Genomic DNA, 20,717 nt, shown 5'->3' with positions numbered 1-20,717 from the left:
GCTGCTGAAAGTGTCACCTTTGTTCAGAAGCTGCAGGAGGCGTCAGGGACACAAAAACCTGACAAACTTAGATTGTCTTTAGGCCATAATAAACTTGTGACCATGGATGAAGATAAGCCTCCTCCACTGGATTATACAACCTCAAAAAGATAAACTGGAAGTTGCACAGAGCTGCTGACACATTAGATACGGTGAGCATGTACGTTCTATTTGTGCTGTGCTTGGAGGGCCAGGAAGGATCAACAAACCAGCCTATATAGCACTATGAGAAACTGAACCCTCCCTCAAACGCACACAAAGAGGTATTAATAACTAGTGTTCTCATTATTAGCTTCACAAATAAGAACTATTTTAAAATTAACTCATGCAGCTACTGACATTTTTTATGGTTAGGGAGGATGAAAAGGCCCTGGCAGAGCAGTGGGAGATCCTTATCCTTTCCACACCCTGGTCTCTGACCCCATAACACCGCTCCATTATCCCCAGCTCCATTCCCCCCAGGCTGCTTTTCAGTCTCAGTGCCCACACAGGAGCTTCAACAGAGGAGAAGTGCTAACACACGTGCTCTGGGCATTGCATCCAGCCACGGCACGAGCAAGGAGGGCGAGACATCAGCAGATCAGGTGAAGCAGAGTGAGGGAAGACATGAGTACTTGAGGCTAGAAGCCTAAAAAGCCCATCAATGAAGTCAAGGACATGAGATAGGGTATGTAAGGCCCCAGGCACTATATCTGCAATAAAGCTAAATCTTCAAATTCATCTAAACAGTGACAGAGGAAGGGATATTAGAAGAAAAAAGTAATTCTCAACGAAGCCTAAAACAAGCAGACCTAATATACATAGACACTTTACCTGCAGTTACAGGAAAGAAAAAAAAAAGTGTTCCTAAGGAATCCTTCCTTAGGAATTTTAGAACAGATTATTTGCTCTCTTGGAAAGAAATGGCACTCTAAGAACTGTCAGCCCAGAAGAGGTCACCCTCATTGTCTCATCTTACTCCTTTTGATATCTTCAGTGGTGCCAGCAGCCCTGAATCACATCACAGTGTGCACTGGGAGGCTCAGTCTAGAGATCAGAACTACCTCTCAAAAGCCAATGATTCGCAAGCGATGTCTCTGGTACTGTTCTGGGACACACACGTAAAAATGACTGCACAGCTAAAACTCATGTTGCAAGTTTAAGGTAACTCTAGTTTCTTTCTCTTAATTGATGTTTATTCTTACACATTTCTCACCTATTGCATACTAAATACTCTTCTAATCAGCTGTGGCACATCGCATTTTCTAAGATCACCTTCATTTGGATTAGAAGAGCCCTCTATAAACAGCTTAAATTTAGCTAGCAGCACATTAAGCTCCAAAATCTTTCCCCCTCCCACTAAAGCAAGCCAACAGAAATCCCACCCACAGCCATCTTCCCACCACAGCTTTTGTTTAACATGTCCATGTAGCAACACATCTCACCCCAGAGCACAAGCATGTCTCCTGGAACTCCAGACAACAGCAATCTGCATAGTACAACAATGCATCAAATTAACTTTTTCTTTTTTTGAAACCCCATTTTATTCCACTACTAGCAAAACAAACAAATCTACCCTTGCCTAGCCAAGTGGAAAACAAAAGTTGGATCAGCAGTAAGCTTGTTTCAGTTTGAGATAGGATTTCAGAACACCGGGAGGTTGTAAACGTCAAGATGTTTGCTAAGGGATTAGATATTTACTTCCCTCCTTTTAAAAAAGTACAAGGATATTTGTTTCTCAACCGCACTTTTTTGCCACTGTAAGCCTCATTTACTTATGCAGCCATTGTTTTCCCACATTATGCAAAAGCACAGCTTTAACCCATTCCATCAGAGGAACCCGCACTAGGTCTTCAGCATTCCCAGACATACAAGAGAATCACATCATATTTCGGATGACATATCCAAAATATAACTTCAGAACTTTCAAATAAGTCCATTTTATTTTTTCGTGCAGGGACGAAGTTTACCGTATTTCAAAATGGATACAGCAAGAAGAATAGTGCCTAGACCACTCTGCTCTCTTGGCGTCTAAGAGCACGATGGGAAAGATTGGGGACATCAGCTCTGCTCTCAGCCTTGCAGAGGGTGTGAGCGTGATCGGAACCCATGGGACTGAACCCAAGTTCTTCATCTCTGCTCTAGCTGGCTGTTGGCAGAAAGTCTAATTCCCTCACCAATAATTTTCTCCAGAATCTATCCCTAAAAAAAAAAAAATGAGTGACACTTACTGAAAGTCTTTTCTAGCTCATAAATTTACCTATGAGAAAAGCAGTAATAGACATTTGTTTTTAAAGCAAGCAAAATACTTGCCTTGGACAAGAAAGAACAGAATTAAGGCTCTGACAAGGGCTTTGACTATCAGTTATAAACATAGGAAGTACGTAAACTTAGGAGCGGCAAAATACGGTGCCTAAACAATATCAGCTTTAAATGGAACACTCCTACACTAATATGTACGCTTTCTGTGATATTTAGGGCATTAAACTAAAAAGGCTTCTTCTCTGGAATTACTATTTAATTTACCTTATGAACAGTTTAAACAAAGATGAACGTGGACCTGAAAACAGAAGATATATTTCCCTAATGACACTCAAGAGGAAAAGGAGAACAGCTCTAACACCATCTTCTGTTCTTGAAACTTCAGCTTCATTCTCCGTCTTGATACTACCAGGAAGACAAAGCAGACCAACTAAACATCAATTTATTTTCTGCAAGAGCTATGTATTTCTGAAAAATCACCTAATACTTTACTTCCCCAACAGAACGAATGCTTGCTCTGTGTCCATTTGAATGCCACACCAATTGAAAATTGCTAAAAACACCAAAAAAGAGAATACAAGTACATCTACTCACCACCTGAACTCTGGATCATGTTTCCAGATTTTTGGACCTCGTCGAATTTTGTAAAAATTACATTCAACCTGTTTGAAAGTTAAAGAAAGAAATACACCATGAACAACTGAATTGAATTTTTAGGAATCTTCTAATTTAAGATGTTATGGGACAAATTTTCCTATGACCACATAAATCAAATTGCAAATAGTCTTTTTTAAAGGCAGCTTAGGTCTAAAAGCATTGACAATATTAGTGCATTCACAAAATTACATTTTAAGCTTGATCATTCTAAAAGCCCTAGATTTAAGCAAAGCCAGTTTTATGGAGTGCCTTTACACCACACTCTACTTGAAGAACGCAGAAATATAAACCAGCAATGGGTTGTGACATATGTTGCGCAGCTGGTCCCCACCAATTTCAATTTGGATCTTTGAAATCAAAACGCAGCCCACAGAAATCATGCAACTGTAGCAAAATTTTAGGACTAGCGTTGCCAGTTATTCCAGTGTGGACGACCCAGTAAGAAAAAAGGAATGGATCTGGGCAGCAGTTTCAGCTGCATTTGCTGCCTCGGGACAGTCCCCTTTATGGACACAGGAATTTTGAGTCCAGTTTCAGGTTTTCTGAGGGATTACCGTTCAGCCTGGAGAAGAGAAGGCTTGGGGTGACCTTATTGCGGTCTTTCTTATAAGACCTCTTCATATATTGAAAGACGAAGTGGGACTTTTTAGCAAGGCCTGTAGTGACAGGACAACAAGCAATGATTTTTAAACTGAAAGAGGGTAGGTTTAGATTGGATATAAGGAAGAATTTTTTTACGGTGAGAGTGATGAGCCACCGGAACAGGTTGCCCAGGGAAGTTGTGGATGCCCCATCATTGGAAGCGTTCGTGGTCAGATTGGATGGGGCTTTGAGCAACCTGGTCTAGTGAAAGACGTTCTGGCCCATGGCACAGGGGTTGGACTAGATGATCTTTGAAAGTCTCTTCCAACTCTATGGACATTCTACGCTCACTCAGGTCATTGAGAGCACTGTCAGAAATATCAGTGTGGAGGGCAGTTATTTTAAAATTTAAGAAAAAAAAAGTCACAACATGCAAAGGCTGATAAGAAAAACTGACAGGCAACTGATATTACAGAGAAATAAGAGATACAATTGGAAATACATTACTGAAGATGACATGTCTAACTGTAGATGCATTTCTAGTCCATTACTACTTTTCTTGTCTTAACTATTTGCAGAAATACTACAAAAACAACAAACAGCTTCACACATTTGTTTTTAGCCTTGACACTTCGTTCCCATTCATGTCACAGGTCCGATGGGGCAGAAGATCTTTATCACATCTCATTATCTGTTAACTACACATCTGTAATGTTTTTATTGGTTTTCCAAAGATGCTGTGGCATACTTGGGCAAAGGTACAGGAACCACATTAAGTGCAACCTCAGTAAGTGTTTGTAGGATCTAAAAAAAAAAAAAAAAAAACAAACCACAAGCCAAACAACAAAAAACCCTGATCACAGGAAAAGGTTCAATCACGCAGCTCCTGAAGCCTTCTAAAGGAAAGATGGGAATAAAAAGCAGACCAAAAACAGTGAAGACATAAGGACATTCTTAACTTACCGAGATTGGGGTAATCCTTTTTTACTGAGATCAGCCCTTACGCGTTCACCAACATGTCTATAAATTTCCACAAGGCTGTTTATTGCTGCATCTCGAACCTGAATGCAAGATATAAGAGAAATCAATCATCTTTATCATTTAAATAAATAAATCCCTGCCCTACCTTGGAGAAAGAAATTTGCATATTTCTCAGCAACAACAGTTGCCACTATACACATTACCACAGAGTTCATGAAGGAGCTCCCATCCCTGCATTTCAGGTATCAGTGGGTCTAATTTAATGGAAAAGGCAGTCAAGACATGAGATGAAAGGTTTTATATGTAGGGACACACACAGGGAGCTGGGCTGCCTTTGCCAAACTCTACCCATTGTGTGCAACAGGTACATTCACTGAATAAGAAAAAGCGAGTAGAGAGACACAAATAGACCTTATATTCCTAGTACGTTATAAAACAAATGGATTTTAAATGCCATCTTCTGAACTTATGTTTCTGTGTTGATAACAATATGGGAGGGAGAGACAAGTAATCAATCACCTGAGTCACCATGAATTTTGCATGTTTTCCAAACTGATTTGGCAAGAAATTGCTGAGCACATCCTTCCCTCCACCCAACAGAAGAGCCACAAATCTGATTAGTGTCACCTTTCTGTACTGAGCCTCCATCAAACATGGCAGGCAGAGAAAGTAAACTATCTGCTCTGTCTGCAGAAATGCCTATGGACGTATGCACTTCTGCTTCTCAGACGGTGGCCTGGCAGCTACCCAAGCACCCAGACACAACAGGACTAGTCACAGGGTATCTTGTGGGCACAAGCTAGAATCTCCTATAGGTGGGAGTCAGAGGGCAGGCATACATGCCCTGCTTCCTAGCCATAAAATAAATAAATAGAGGCAAGCACTTTACTCACACTTATCTCACTCCGTTCTCCTGCCCTGCAGCCTTCCCATCCAGCAGGTCACTGCCACTTTCCAAACCACTGCCGTCACTCACGCCAGCCCTTACTTACTCAGGTTCTTACCTCTCCTCTCTCTGCCCATCAGCCCCATACGCCACCATGCAGGACTTCTGGACACAGCTCAGGGGGGACTCTGGTGTCCCTGGTTTCTGGGTTATGCAGACCCTAACCCAGCCTCACTCTCTGCCTCCGACAGCCAGGGAGAAGTGGCAGCACCCGCATCTCTGCCCACAGTGAGCCAGAACATCCCGACAAGCTCTGCCGTACCCCCAGCCTGACACCGTGTCCCCTCCGGCCACGGCACACAATGCAGCCAGCCATGGAAGTCCTCACTGCATCATCTGGAAGGACTGTGTGTGTACAGTTAACCAGAGAAACTGGGTAAATCCCATACTGGGTAAGGCAGGGAGCCCCTACTATCATACTTGGTTTAGTCTACCACAGCAATAACAAAGCTTTAATGCTCAATTTGCTCTTTGGGAAAATAGCCATAGTTTACATACTGTTGTCATACCAGATGCTCACTGGGTTGTGCAATTGCATTAGTTGAAAACAACAAAACCACTCTTTCTGAAAAGGGCAGTAACAGAACAGCTTCCACATCCACGACAAAAGACAAAAACACTGCGCTTGACCTGGATCTGTGTTTCTCCACCATCTCTCACCAAGAGAGGGCAGCATTGACCAAGCATCAGGTCCCCCAGAGCTCAAGAGGAGACGCTGGCTGGGCAGAAGCAGCCCTAGGGGAGCCCAGGACCAGCCCCTGCCCCAGGAGAGGAGCCGTTCAACCAGGAGCCACTTTGACAGCGATTTGTGTCGATCGGTTTGGGCACGGGCTTTCTGGGGATGAGGAACCAGACCCAGGAGAAGGGGCAAGAGATCAGCCTCATTTCCCCCTGCAGCTGAGTACTGGGGTAGTGAGCTGTGCATATTGGAAAACACAAGGAGGGAAAACACATATCACTGCCCTCACCAACTTTCTGATTCATTAACAGCTCACCAGTGGCAGGACCAAGGTGTCTGTGCAACAAGTCCAAGTCCTAAGCCCAATATCCCCTTGAAGAGTAACAGCTTGCTCAGTCACAGCTCAGAACTACCAAGACCCTGAATATTAAGCTTCCTCAGAAAATTCTTGGGTAAACAGGTTTATCATCCTGCATTGGCACAAGCAGCGAGGGAAGGCTGCTTCACACTCAGTCCTCCTGACAGCCATGGGAAGATGGCCAACTCTCCAGAGCCAATGTAAATAAACCCATGCCACCGTTGTCCACCCCACGCTTCCTTCCAGCTAAACGCCCACTCCAGACGCGGATCACAGATGCGTCACCCATGCTGGGAGGGCAACAGGGATATTCAAAAACTGCTAATACGCGTTACATGGCATAAATTTGAATCCTGCTTCCCCACCTCCCTCTTCTCACTAACCTCACATACTTGCATCTAATTTCAGGTTAGGTCCTGGGCAGGGCAGGACAAAAAGCACACAGAAGTGACAGATTTTTTTCCAGCATGTATCTTCATTTGGGTTGCATTGCTGATTTAAGGTTCCTATACAGCTTGCCTTCTCTCCACACCTTATTCAGAATCTCCCCGTAACAACTTCTGGCAGCGCACATGGCCAGGCTGCCTGACTGGTCCCATTTGCCCTCCCTGCCCAGACTGGTTCTTTTCTGAAGGTGACGGGTGCTGCACCGAGCCCAGAGGGATCCCTACAGCCTCCCCTGCGTTCGGGCTGTAAGGCACAGGAGTTCCCTTCCCACAAAAGCCTCCTGCTCCATTCACCTCACCTGCAGACTCGTGTTGTTCTGTTGGAACTCTTACAGTAATTGATATGCTGGTTTAGGCATACTTCAAATCACACCTCTTCCAAACCAGCCAAGGGCTCTTAATGAACAGCATTGTTCAGAGTTCACCACCAGCACCACAATTAGCAAATTTACCAACCAGAACAGAGAGCCTCGCTTACCAACAAGGCAATCAGCACAACCTTCAGACCTGACTCACAGCAAAAAGCTTACCTGGCTGTTTGGATCTCCAAGTAAGTTACATATATGTGGCACTATCTTACTCAGTGTTAAGCTCTGAGCTCCAGATCTGGGAATAAAGAACAAAAGAGCACCGGTGTGAGTCACAGAGCAGGCTCGTGTACAAAACATGGGTTTGCAGCAGGTTCCGACTTACGCATTGAGTGTTGCAATAAGGCAGAGGCAAATCCCTTCCCTTGTCCGGAAATTCTTGTGTTTGAATCCTCCTAGCATCCTGTCCCACACGTACTGTGGAAGACAGAAAAGAACGTGAGACAGAAAAAAAAGGACGCGGGGAAAGAGACAGATTCTTTCTTCCAACAGACATACAGCATAACATCTCTGGAGCTTAAATAAAAGCTTTTCATTCACCCAAGCAGAACAGGACAAGAAGTAGAAGACATTTTTAGATCTGACTAATTCTTTGCTCTGTGCTGACTGCACAGTAACTCCCCAGTAGCTAAAATGATGCTTTTACTTACAGAAAGTATCTTCCAAGGACCCAGAACAACTCCTCCAACATCCACCCTTCCACCCACCCATCCCATCCTTGGGAAATCCACTGACAGTGATGCTCCCATGTGTACCCTGACTTACAGCAGCAATCGCAAATGAAGCAAATATCTCCTAATGAGGTGTAAGGAGATGAAGCCATTTCAGTCAGAGACACAGGAGAAAACCCTCTGTCTGACAGAAGAAAGTTCTCCTTTTTAAGCAGCCATTTGCTCTCTCGCACTGCAAAGGGCTGTCGAGCATACCTGAGGGTTAGCAGCTTGTTCCATGATTTTTAGCAGCAAGGTCTGATCCTGCTCCCTCACCAAGTCCTTTGAGTCTCCCAGCCTATCAAGTAAACTTGGCAGCACTGAGGAAAGAAAACAGGAACATCCAAATCCCTCACAAAACTGTCACAGCAGCACAGCCCCTCTGCTCTCCCCTCACCTAACAGAGGAACGAGCCTGAAACCACCAAGAACCTCACAGGGGCTCTCCTGGGGAGAAAGAAGGCTTTGTGTGCACAGCAGCCAGAGGGGACCCCACCAGAGCGATGATATCCCCCCCTCACACACAGACCCCTTACCTGTGCCAATCTGAGCCTTGAAGCGATCTTGCAAGCGGGACACCAGCGCTGAAAGGATGTCAATCCCCAGGAGAACCACCTGCAATCACAGGACAGAAGGCGTTATAGGTGGCAGCCCTTCCCCCCGGCCCCAGCCAAGGCACGCAGAGGTGGGAGCACCAGCACTTGCTCCCCAGGGAGAAGGGCCACCGGCACCACTCGCCCGGGTGACAGGGCTGCACAGATACACACAACTGCTCCTTGCACAGCATACGACAGACAAGCCGACTGGTTCACAGAACAGAAGAGCCCCCAAATTATTGCTCCCCGTGACATTTACAAGGCAAAATTCCCTGCCAAGAGCTTGACAAAGCTAACAACTGTAATTGCCACTCAATGCTAAATTCATACGTATATATGTGCAATGTACACATACCATATGCATAGCAATTTCAGTAGTTGCTGTAACTAGCAGTTTTAATTAATTGTGATTATTACACTTATAATTAGAAAATGGTGTGCACTAACAGCTGCCTAATTATTTACTTGCAGAAATTAAACCCAACACTTTCATGACAACTGAAACACGGGGAAAGGCATTTTGTTTGAGAGATGCTTCAGGACAGTCTGCAGATCAGAACCCCCACCCTGATTAGCCCCATTTAATAACAGTACAAAAAAAACCCAAAACATCACACACTAAATATACTGCACAGCTTGTATACTAAATACTTGGCAAGACCCTATAGATCGTGAGAGTTCTCTATGAGTGCCCTTCCCAGGTTTTTAGCAAGGCGCTGAGGTAGAAGCGTTACGGACCGCCAGGCTTCCGCGGGGGTGCCACCAGGGCTGTCACAGCGCAGCGGACGGCGAACATCCCGCACACACATGTACCTACAGTATCTATACATTCGCAGCAGCAGGGCCGCGGCTGCTGGCGGGGCGGCCGGCAGGGGGCGCGCTCCGGCGCCGCCCGGCGCGGCTGGCCCGCCCCCTATGCAAATAGAGGCCCGGCTGGCGCACTGCACTCTGGGTAGCGCCGCCACAGCCGACAAAAAGGCTTAAAACCGGAGCCGAGGGACGCGGTAGAACCGCCGCTCCCGCGCCGCGACCGGGAGGAGCGTGCCCCGGAGCCGGACGGCGGGGGAGACGGTCGGGCACCGCGCCGCCCCTCGCCGGTACCGTGGCTGGGGTGAGCTCTCCCCTAGCGGCGGCGCAGCAGAACAGACAGCCAACCGTCCTTATCTGGGGGTTGCGTGGCTGCTCAATGAACGCGTGGTGAGGGCAGCACTGCTAACGCCTTAAACAACACACCAGCGCCCGCTTCGCGCGCGGCGCAATTTTTGGAACCTCGCACTGTGGCGCGTGCCCGGCGCGTTCCCAACAACGGCCGCTGCTACGGCTGACCCTGTCCCACGGATACACGGCTCTGGACGGCGTCCTGAGCTGATCCAGGGCACCGCGACTCTCTATGACTAACCTGAGCTCCCACCCTCAGCTCATCGCATGGAGTCACACCAGATGCAGCTCCACAGGAGCAAGGGAAGAAGCGATGAACAGAAGAAATAGCCTGCTGCACATCAAGTCTCCCAAAAAGAAAACTTCCTAATATAACTGCCTGGATCCAAACTTCCCCCAACGTACCACTTCACCTTCTCCAAACAGCTCCTGCACTTTTTCTCCCATCACAGCAACCTACCACCGCCAAGTGCCCAGCCAGCTCCAGAGCCAGCTGCCTTCAGCCCTACCACTGCCCACTCGGCTCCTCCCAGCTGGGTACAGCAAGAGGAGAGGCTTTAGGCCCTCGTTAGCCAACAGATGTTTTCAAGACAAGTCACTGGGCCTGTGAAATCCAGTCATCGTTCACAGCTGTCTGACCAGAGTCCCATCACAGCAGCATCCTGCCTGCAATCACCAAGGTGTGCCCCAGGGATAAATGGGATCCCAGGAGAGGAAAGGATCCATCTCTTCTAACTGCCTGCAAGCTGGGAAAAGCAAGGGGAACTCATCACTCAGACATTAAAGGAAACACAGGCACAGTGCAAACACAGCCAGTTACCCTGCAGTTCGCCCCCAGGACAAGATGGGGAAGATGAGCTAAGCCTCCCAAGACTTTTTGCTGTTGTGCTGATAGAAATGGAGAGTAATGATTACAGCGGCGGCTTGGGCAGCTATTGAGGAAACAACCACTGGGGGTGAGCAAGTGTTGTTCCCTTCCATGCTGGATTCATTTATCAACCCTGATGCACCACCTGCCTCCCAAACTGCTGAAGGTCAGAGGTGGAAAGTTGAAATCTTGTATGGATTGAGATCCAAGGGGCCTGTTAGAGAGACAGATAAAAGGAAAACCCAGGGCACAATTGTCAAATGAAGAATGAATTGAATTCCAGCCCTTGTTGCATTGGATTGACTGCACTGAAGAGCCCACCCCAGTTTACTGCTGAAGCGGTGACTGAAGCTCTGCCTGAATTAACACACACCAATGACCAGAAGGAACTTCAGGAGAGGGGAGACCGTCACACAGGGCCAGAGCAGCGATGGGCCGCATCAGCAGCCACGCCACTGCTGTGATCTCACAGCACAACCCTTGCCGGGGAAGCCAGCCATCAGGCATTGCTCCACACCAAGGCACAGGAAGGGCAGCTCTCCACATGAAATTCCAGATAACACTGCAGTGCTGATAACTACGGAGCTATTCCAGGCCTTTACATCAGCACAGGTCTTGCTTCATGCTCCAAGCAAGGTAAGACTCACCAGTATCTGTAGGAGCACAGAGGCACCCAGCCCTCAACTGAGAAAACGCCAGGTCAGCAGATGCTGCTTTTAGCCCCCTGCTTTATGCAGGCCCCAAAACAAGTGATCTCAGGTCTCCCAAACCCACTGCAGAAAGACATAGTGGCACAGCCCCAGCTCTGCCACTTTGCTTATTTGACTCCAGAGGTTCCCCAAGACAGTCAATAAAGCAATTTGTGCCATCCCATATTCAGCTCAATTGGCATCCGCTGCTGCTTTGTAATGTCTCAGAGTACTTTCCAGAGACACTAAGGGCTGTCAGCAAGCCCTTCTCCTGCCTCCCTCCAACTGCCAGGTCTCAAGGCACCACCATTCCCAGTAAACAAGCCTCTTGTTAGTTCCTGGGATGCAACACAGCCTTTCCCAATACAGAAAATACTTTTTTTTTTTTAAAGAGGTCATTAAAAACTTAGTTCAAAGAACTCAAAGCATCTGTCCTTTAATACATGGGTGGTGTTGAAAGACCTGCAGGCAGCTCCATGTATCAGACAGCAGATAGCCTACCATCATCTGCTCTAACAGTAAACGCTCAGCAAGCATGGCAGACAAATAAACACATCCAACACAGCTTAAAAACAAGACACACCTAAATGCACTCCCATAAAAGGGCAAGAAAGCAAACTGCACAATCCAGCACAAAGTGACCAGAGTGAAACACAGCCTTGGGCTACCCCGACAGCCTGCACTAACACAGCAGCTCCAGATCATAGTGGGGAAGAGATGAGCCCTTTCCTCCACCATCCACACCATGCCACACACAGCAAAAACGTATGTGGTGGCTGCTGCTTCATCCCACTTCTGTTGCAGGGAATCATTGATGGGCTGAGCAGCCCATCCCCATGGGCTGGTTTCACTCCACTGGCTTCCTGATGGAGGACAGGCTGGATCGATGGGCCAAGGTCAGTTGTATGAGGTTTAATAAGGCCAAGTGCTGGGTCCTGCATTTCAGTCACAACAACCCCAAGCAACGCTACAGGCTTGGGGAAGAGTGGCCGGAAAGCTGCCCAGCAGAAAAGGACCTGGGGGTGCTGGTGGACGGCCAGCTTAACATGAGCCAGCAGTGTGGCCAAGAAGGCCAACAGCATTCTGGCTTCCATCAGGAATAGGGCAGCCAGCAGGAGTAGGGAAGTGATAGTGCCTCTGTACTCAGCACTGGTGAGGCCTTACCTTGAGTACTGTGTTCAGTTCTGGGCCCTGCTGTACAAGAGGGACATTGAAGTGCTGGAGCGTGTCCACAGGAGAGCTACCAGGCTGGTGAGGGGTCTGGAGACCAGGTCACATGAGGAGAGGCTGAGGGAGCTGGGCATGTTTAGTTTGGACAAGGGGAGGCTGAGGGGGGACCTCATTGCCCTCTACGACTACCTGAAAGGAGGCTGTAGAGAGGTGGGTGTTGGCCTCTTCTCCCAAGTGAATAACAACAGGACCAGAGGAAATGGTCTGAAGTTGCAGCAGAGGAGGTTTAGATTAGATATTAGGAAGAATTACTTTACTGAAAGAGTGGTCAGGCCCTGGAACAGCCTGCCCAGGGAGGTGGTTGAGTCATCATCCCTAGAGGTGTTTAAGAAATGTCTAGATGTGGCACTTCAGGGCATGCTCTAGTGGCAGAGATTGTAGGGGTTTTTTTGTGTGTGTATGGTTGGACTCGATGATCTCAAAGGTCCTTTCCAACCATGAAGATTCTATGATTCTATTCTATGATGGACCTTCCACACCTGGCAGCTTCAGACCCCAATGGGAATGCTGGAGGTACAGTCTCTACCCCAGCTGTGCCAGCATCTTACTTCATGCTCAGTTTCCTCATCTCCAACACAGTGGTGACATCTTTTAGCTGTTTCACTTTGGAGTCTGTCTATGAGGTCTTTCTTGGACGAGGAAAAGGAGGTGGAGAAAGACAACCTTCTAAATCTCAAAGTGAAAAAAAAAACCTGCAGGAGAATTCAACCAAGTTTTTGGTTTTTTAAATACTTGCTTAGATAATCTTTTGGATTCATAAAGACACAGAAATGCACTTGCGTACCTTAAGTAGACTTAATATATTTGTGAAAAAGGAGAACACTTCAGATTTCACATTGAGAAGCCTGAGACAAGCACCAGTGTTCCACAGCACTGACTGATGACTAATGCTCATCAGTCAGACAGGGAGCAGTTCTAATTCCTCAAGACATGAAACATCCACCAAAACTGAACTGGAGACCCAAGACCAAGCAGGAGCTAAAGTTATCACACATTTGCAGATTTAGTTTTGAAGTCAGGTATGTATTTTGGGTCAGGACAGCAATAATACAACTCCCAGCAGACAGACAGACAAAGTTAGCTTATGAAATGCTGACTGCTGTATTCCACCTGCACACAAGTCACCTCATCATGCACACATCCACCCTGGAGGACTAAGTCCTCCTCCTGCCATTCCAGCAGTTAACATTTCGTGTTCCAAGGCAGGATCACATCTGCTACCGGTGAGCGCATTGCCCCAGACCAACGATCCCAGTACAGACACAGGTCATATGAGCTATACTGTACAACACAATTTGCAAAACCAACACCAGCAAACAAGAAGGCAGCAACAGTAGCACAACTGGTTTTACTGGCATGACTACAAGCTTTGGTCAAAGAGCTGGGAGTGGGGGGGAGGGGGAAGACTTGAAATGGTTATTTCTGGGCTCTTTCTCTATATCCATTCTGTCACAGACACCACCGTCAAAATCCACAAACAATTCTGGACACTGGCCCATTGATTTGCCATTCAATATAGCAATGCCTCAAGAGACCAGCTGCTTGGTTTGGATATATAAGTTTTTCCATTGGAACATGGATCACAGTCTCTTCAAATTACTTCCCAGAGAAAAAAAATGCCCCTTTTATTTCTCCATCATCTACAGATTTCTAAATTTGTGAGATTTAGAAATTTTAACTAATTAATGTGGGAATTTGCTCTGTTTGGAAATTTAATCTCACAGTCACTTTTCTTCTGTTTTAACATATTGATGGGAGTCCAGACATCTGCTTTGAATTTAAAAGAATGTGAAAAAGAGCTACACTACAGAAACCTTTCGTAGTGTTTTTCTACACTCCTATACAGCTGATCAGAGTTATTCTGCCCAGAACACGGAATTATGCTAGGCTAGAATTATGCTGTGGATCAAACACAGAAAGTACCTACAGCTGAACAGTCACAGTGGGTCAGGAACATCCCTGGCACTCCGTCCTTCCCCAGCAGGGAGGCCAGATCCTGTACACTGGAAAACATCAGCACCGAGGGGCTCCTTACAGCACAGCACGCAACTGTTCAGCAAGTCAGACTAGCAGCACATCTAGCAGACCTGGCAGGATTTAAACTACACAACAGCTTTCATCTCTATATCCCTTTTCGTGGTCTCTTCTACCTTATGGTTGAAGGCCTTTTTTCCTCTCTTGGCAGTACATCTAGGGATGCCTCAACTCTTCCTCCTCTGCTGTGAATCCATCTCCTGCTGCCCATGAAGATGGTCCATGACAACCGCCCTCTCTAAAGGCAGTGAAGCCCAGGCTACTTATGCTGCCTCTGGCATGCCACCCTCTCAAAGGAAAATCCAGGAGGTATTGACTGCTCTGCGCATCTCCGCCCAGACAGGCTCCCAAATCTCCACTATTTGTGGTCTCCTCTCAGTCCTAGGCTCTGTCCACCATCATCCTGCAAGTTTATCTTCCCTACCCCTCCATGCCAATACCACCCTGTGCTCCCGTGGCTGTACTGACCCTGCAGTGACTCTCCTTTCCTCGCTGATGGCAGCCAGTACTATTGCAGAGTCCCCATACTACAGTCCCAACCATCTGAGCCTCTGGCAAGCACCTCATTTGTACACCACAAGGAGCAATACAACTTCCCACAAGTCTTCTGGGACTGGAATAGCAGGGAGAACTGCAATCAGCCCATCTCCTTAATCCCCCGCTGCTCTAACATAACAGGGCTCAGAGCACATCTCATCACTTTCAAACTACTGCTTGTAAAAAAACTATCAAGAAGCAGCATCTATGAATTAAGGACCACTGTTCACCTCAAAATTCAGGAGACCAGCTTTTTGACGCCAACTCACCCAACAATGGTGCAGCACTGTTGGACAATGTTCAAGGACAGTAAAGCCTGCATGACAAGTGGAAGCCTGCCAGGGCTCACTGCTGGACTGATGGAAACAGCTGAACCAGAACACCCAATGAAACCACCAACACTCAAAGTGAGCAAAAACCTGGTTATTTAAAGTTCTCCTGCATTTACAGACCCGGGAACAGATGAGCAACTCAGTAAATAATGCATAGCTCTAAAGTGAAATAAATCCCGGAAGGACTAAGGTCATTTAAGTGTTTGGAGGGATGTATTTTTACAACAACTGTTAGGACATAAGGGCGCCTTTCTTATGCAAAAGCAAAAAACCCCAAGAACTATTTTCTATATCCAGTAAAAAAAAAAAGCCAAAAAAAATTCAGTTGTCTCCTGATGTAAGAACTAGAGACTTGGTAGAACACATGAAAAATTCAAAGCAATTCAAGGAAATGCACCACAGAGCAAGAGGTTATCACTACAGAAATTCCACAAAGAAAAATGGAGGGGATGCTTAAAAGAACATGATCATTCTGAAATGTGGACATCTGCTTCCACAAGAGATGTCAAGTATGTCCTAGGTGAAGCAGCTGGAGTGAGTCAGCCCACAGCCACACTGCTCCTTGCCCTGGCTCCACTCAGTGGAATTGAAGGGGTAGGGTTCCCAAGACTAACAAATTCACCCTCTTTTACAAAGATTCTGCATCGGTCCTTGAGTGGTTGCACATAACCATGATGAGAAGGAGCAGCATGTAACCAACCACTGGGCTCTGCCCAAAGGATACAGAGGGAATCACAAGTTGCAGAGTCACTGCTGTGGAGCACAGGTGGCTTTTCTAGCCTGAGCAAGGTCAAAGCTCCAGACCACACAGCAGGTAAATCACTACTGACACAAACTACAGTCTGCACTCAGTCTCCAGGGAAGCAGCACTGGTGGAAATACACCAGGAGACCTTGCAGTTGAAGGTAGAGTCCCAATTTAAATCACGCTTTCATGTCTCAATTACCCCAAACACTGATGAAAACCAACAGCAGCAAACACTGTTTCAGGAAGGTAGTCCCATTTTTGGAGGGCCTTACAGGTATGGATATCTGCATGGCAGTACTCAATGCTTAGTGTCTTCACATAAAAAAAATTAGAACAAAACACATGCACTACCAACTCCTATTGCCTTTGGTTCCTCACCACAAAGCAGTTAAATATCTGAGTCACAAGCACTGCCACTATTCTGTACATTTCCATTGCCCCCAGGCTGAGCACTTACATTTACAGCCAGGTCCTCAGCCAGTAAAGAAAAATGGATGTCGCTCTGTGAGTATGGATGAGATCACGCCTGTGTGCGTCAGCTGTGGATCGGACCCACCAAATCCTTGAATGAGCTTGTAGCTTTGGTGACAAGTTGCATCTTGGGAGCTCAAGGCAAAATGAAGCATCATAGAATGAGTGCTAGGATCTCTTACAGAAAAGCAACAAGAACGCGTCAGGGAAAGGAAAAAAGCCGTTGCAATACCCTGCTTTGTTTTTCATGGGAAAACTGAAAGCCTTTATTACGGCAACTAGTAAATTGATAGTTTAGCAATGTGCCTTATTAACAGACCAGGTTGGTTTACCTAATGAAAGTGTTTTCCGCTCCATTAGAGGCAGAAGCCTGATACAGTACATGGACAAAGCAAGAAATCACACTGGCAATCCGCCTTTAGGAAGAACCATATTAGCTGGGGGACCTCAAGATTCCCAGCACAGAAGTGCTGACCCCGACACCATCTCCAACACCTACAGGAATAGAAAGTGCTCAGCACATTTTAAAATTGAAACAGAAGTGCTTCTGATGGTTTAGACAGCAACTGGAAAAAAAAAAAAACAAGAAGACAAACACACAACCTAGCAGATAATCACCCACCGTCCTCTCTGCTCACTTAGGGCTCAAGAGGAGTAGTGAGAATTGTGAGGATGCTCCAATATCCAGCTACCTCCCTTGACCACTAGTTCCCACTCTTCTGAACACCTGCACTTCCAGATTACACCATTCAACATAAGCTTTTATGAGGAACCTCATAAAAATCCTGCAGATCTGCAATCCTGCAATGCTGTGATGACAGGCCACATGGACAGCCTCACGAGGAGGGCATCAAAGAGGTGCAAACACAGCCAAGACCCACTAGCTGCTGGTAATGTGAAAAAAAGCTGGGGACCTCTCAGAGAGGCCGAGCAGCCACCATGGGTAGGAGCTGACAGAAGCTGACTTGAGCAGGGTAGAGGGTAGTTACCACATGCTGACATCTCCTGCTAGATCACAGCTAACGTAGCTTTTTTCTTGCCTTTTTTGGGAAGAAAAGAACACATGCAATTAAGAGTGCAATAGCATTCTCCCTAGCCACAGCCTTTGCAAAACTCTGGAAACACCCTAAGACCTGAAGCTTCCACAGCAGCTCCCAGCCCTGTGCAGTCAGACTGCCTGCTCAGCATCTACCATACGCTCCTACATCCTTGAGAAGAGTCACCAGACGCAATCCACAGCAGCCTAATAGTACAACTAAGAACTCTACTGAGAAAAGGAGAAGAAAGGTTCAAGATGCCTTTGTTAGCTGCAGGAAGAAGTAGAGACAATAGCCCAAGTAAGCGAGGAGATGGAAGCTAGGTAGAGAAAGGGGGCCACAAGTGTCAGGAGGGAACACTCCCTCCATGGAGTGAGGCATCACTTCAGCAGGAGCCCTATTCCTGCAAAGCTGCTTCTTTAGCCCACTGAAATCTTTTCACCCAGAGAAGACTGTAAGAGCTGAAGCTCTGACCAACTGGCCATATGGAAAGCCTTTAACAACCTCTTAACACAAGGGCAATGGCTTCTACATCCTGCCTAAATTCTAAATTACAGCTTCAGTAATTACAAAATTCCTATCTGGAATTCCCCCTCAGTTTGTGCCCGAGGAGTCCTTTCTTCACTTTCCATTGCTAAAAACTGCTGGAAAGTGTTGCTAGCACTGTGGTGCTCTAACAGCCAAGTAAATAGGCAACTGATTTTGTAGCTGCCAAAGAGCCCAAAAGGTTCAGTTATTTAGAAAGAACTGCACTAAGTACTATGCTGGAGAGTGCAGTTGGAAGAAAAGGTGAAAGTGAGACTACACTTGACCACAGAAAGTGAAAGGAAGAGGCTGCTTATGTTCTTCTTACTTGGAAGACAATATTAATTTGCAGCCAAGGAAAATCACCTCTTGGTGTAGACACAAACAGCCCACTGGGTGAGGCTAGGACAGAGCTGGCTGTCCCACCAGCAACCACAGCAGCTCACAAACAAGACAATCCAAACAAAGCTTTATATTTAAAAAAAAAACAAACAAAAAAACAACCAAACACCATGCTCCTGCATCATGTTCTACAGATCTTCAGGCAAGTTTTAGATACGACAGGCCCAACAAGTGCTGTTCACAATTCAGGCACAGCTCTTCCAGTGGCCAGCATCACAAGAGGAGATGATTTTAGGATCTTGTGTGACAAAACTAAAATTCAGGGTTTCAAGAGATTTCAGAACAGAGTGGGACCCTGACACATGAAGGAAAGAGACAAGCGTGCTGAGAAGCGCAAAGAAACCAGCCTCTGGAATACGCAGCACCATTTTCAAGTATAGAGGATCTCTGAACATATGCTGCCCTTTCTCTGCTGGACCTACACCTTCTGCTCCCATCCCCTTAGGGATGGTGAAGCTTGAGACCCATGCAGTATTGGCAAGCACTACCCTCCAGGCAAGTCTTCAGCAGTAAAGTCACAAGGTCTTCCTTCACAAGTGAGCATTGGAGAGGAGACAGTGCATTTCCCACACCGTTCTGACCCAGAGGATGCCCCTTAGAGGCACACATTAAAATACTTCTCAGTCTCCCCTTCACCAGTGGGGAGTGCACCTGAGCTAGAGCTAACCCAGCAGCCACAGCAGCCAAAAGATCTAGCACAGCCCATACAGAAAATGTGATGCTTCCCACACCTTACTCTTCAGTACTGTCAAGACAGGTCAGTGAAGACAAAACCACTGGTTTAACCTGTTGACTATATCACTTTCTTGTTTTATCATTCTCTCTCTTAGTCCCCTCAAGATACAGTTAAATGCTCTTTCTCAATGTATGCCTAAAAACCTAAAGGAAAAGCTTCCAGAGGTTTACTATCAGTGCAACGCCAGTGACTCCAGCTGAAATCAGGACCCCAGAAAACCAAATGCCACAGAACGGGACAGTCCCAGTCCTGTCCTACTTACCTGAGTGTGCCTATGCAGGTAGAACCAGACCTTACATCAGCAGATATGCACCACTGCCCATCTACAAGCTGGGCAGCTGCCACTGTGCCCTCTGCTTGAGCCATTGTGTCATCCTGCAAGGGGTCGGGACATTTCAGTGAGAAGTGACACAACCGGCCCAAGCCTGGCACCCTGCAGACCTCTTTACACAGCTTCTGGATCAGCAGCTCCAACCAGCTCAGAGCTCTAACCAGTCCATAACTCACACAAGCCTCTCAACTCCAGCTCTCAGCACATTTCTTGATCAATTCAGGCATCATTTTTAATATCTTTTAACTTCCAGCAAGTAGATATCTTCTAAGAATTTGACCCATCGGAATTTAAAAAAAGATTCTGTCCCTGCCCATTTAAAAGCTATTGCTAACTTTGAGGGCAATACTTTCCAGAACTAAACCCCACATGCCACAACACACAGGAAATAAGCATTCTTCTTCCTAAATACATTCCTCTCCTCAACTCCTTTTGACCTATGCGTCTGTCCCTTTGCCTTTTTGGCTGTCATCATCAAGATCTGGAGCAACAGCTGAAGCATCACTCTAACTGAGCTCTCACAAGAGAATAAAACATCTGTTTTCCTCCCTCAGACTGAAAACAGACGCCTTTTTTCAGTTGTTTCCAACAGATACTCAATTATGACAGCATAGCGAAGCACAACGCATCTAAATTAGGGCACACCCTTGGACCACACTGGTGCATGGCATGTGGTCAGAAACCCAAAGAGGTTTTGCAATCTCGAGCGAGCTACCTATCCATGAGTACCTGGGGTCTGAGACACCACACACAGGCAAGGGTAGATTTCTTACCTTGGCACTTAGAGGCTGCAGATGCCCGCAGAACTGGTCTGGAGCAGAACACATGCACCAAGCACTATGCACTTGCACTGCAGTTCAGCTGGTACTTGTGGCTTTTTCTAACAAGCTGTCTGTAAAACCAAATTCCATACATATAACACTGCTCATCTCCTTCACCTGGTGTTCCAGGTCTGAAATAGGTGACAGCTGTCACCATGGGACAGCTGTTGAACAAAATCTGCCTGGAAGGAGTTATA

At 46.5% G+C, this 20,717-nt stretch overlaps 1 protein-coding gene and 1 non-coding gene across 11 annotated transcripts in view; one reads left to right on the top strand and one right to left on the bottom strand.

Moving 5' to 3' along the window:
• The window catches only part of CLASP1 (cytoplasmic linker associated protein 1), a 184,794-nt gene that overhangs the window by 126,043 nt on the left and 38,034 nt on the right, over positions 1 to 20,717 (bottom strand). For all 10 annotated transcript variants that reach the window (XM_054209897.1, XM_054209909.1, XM_054209899.1 and 7 more), the window contains 6 exons: positions 8,543 to 8,621; positions 8,224 to 8,327; positions 7,623 to 7,714; positions 7,460 to 7,535; positions 4,483 to 4,580; positions 2,875 to 2,942 (listed from right to left, as the gene is read on the bottom strand). In XM_054209897.1, the coding sequence (XP_054065872.1) occupies positions 2,875 to 2,942; positions 4,483 to 4,580; positions 7,460 to 7,535; positions 7,623 to 7,714; positions 8,224 to 8,327; positions 8,543 to 8,621 (517 nt within the window). The remainder of the gene's footprint in view (positions 1 to 2,874; positions 2,943 to 4,482; positions 4,581 to 7,459; positions 7,536 to 7,622; positions 7,715 to 8,223; positions 8,328 to 8,542; positions 8,622 to 20,717) is intronic.
• On the top strand, positions 9,756 to 9,872 carry LOC128913224 (U4atac minor spliceosomal RNA). Its single transcript, XR_008467888.1, has one exon. It is a non-coding gene; the product is annotated as a U4atac minor spliceosomal RNA (small nuclear RNA).

Source organism: Rissa tridactyla, chromosome 7 (assembly GCF_028500815.1).
Source record: "Rissa tridactyla isolate bRisTri1 chromosome 7, bRisTri1.patW.cur.20221130, whole genome shotgun sequence".
Lineage (NCBI taxonomy): Eukaryota > Metazoa > Chordata > Aves > Charadriiformes > Laridae > Rissa > Rissa tridactyla.
Note: the sequence above shows the minus strand (reverse complement) of the source record. Positions and strands in the feature narration are given on the sequence as shown.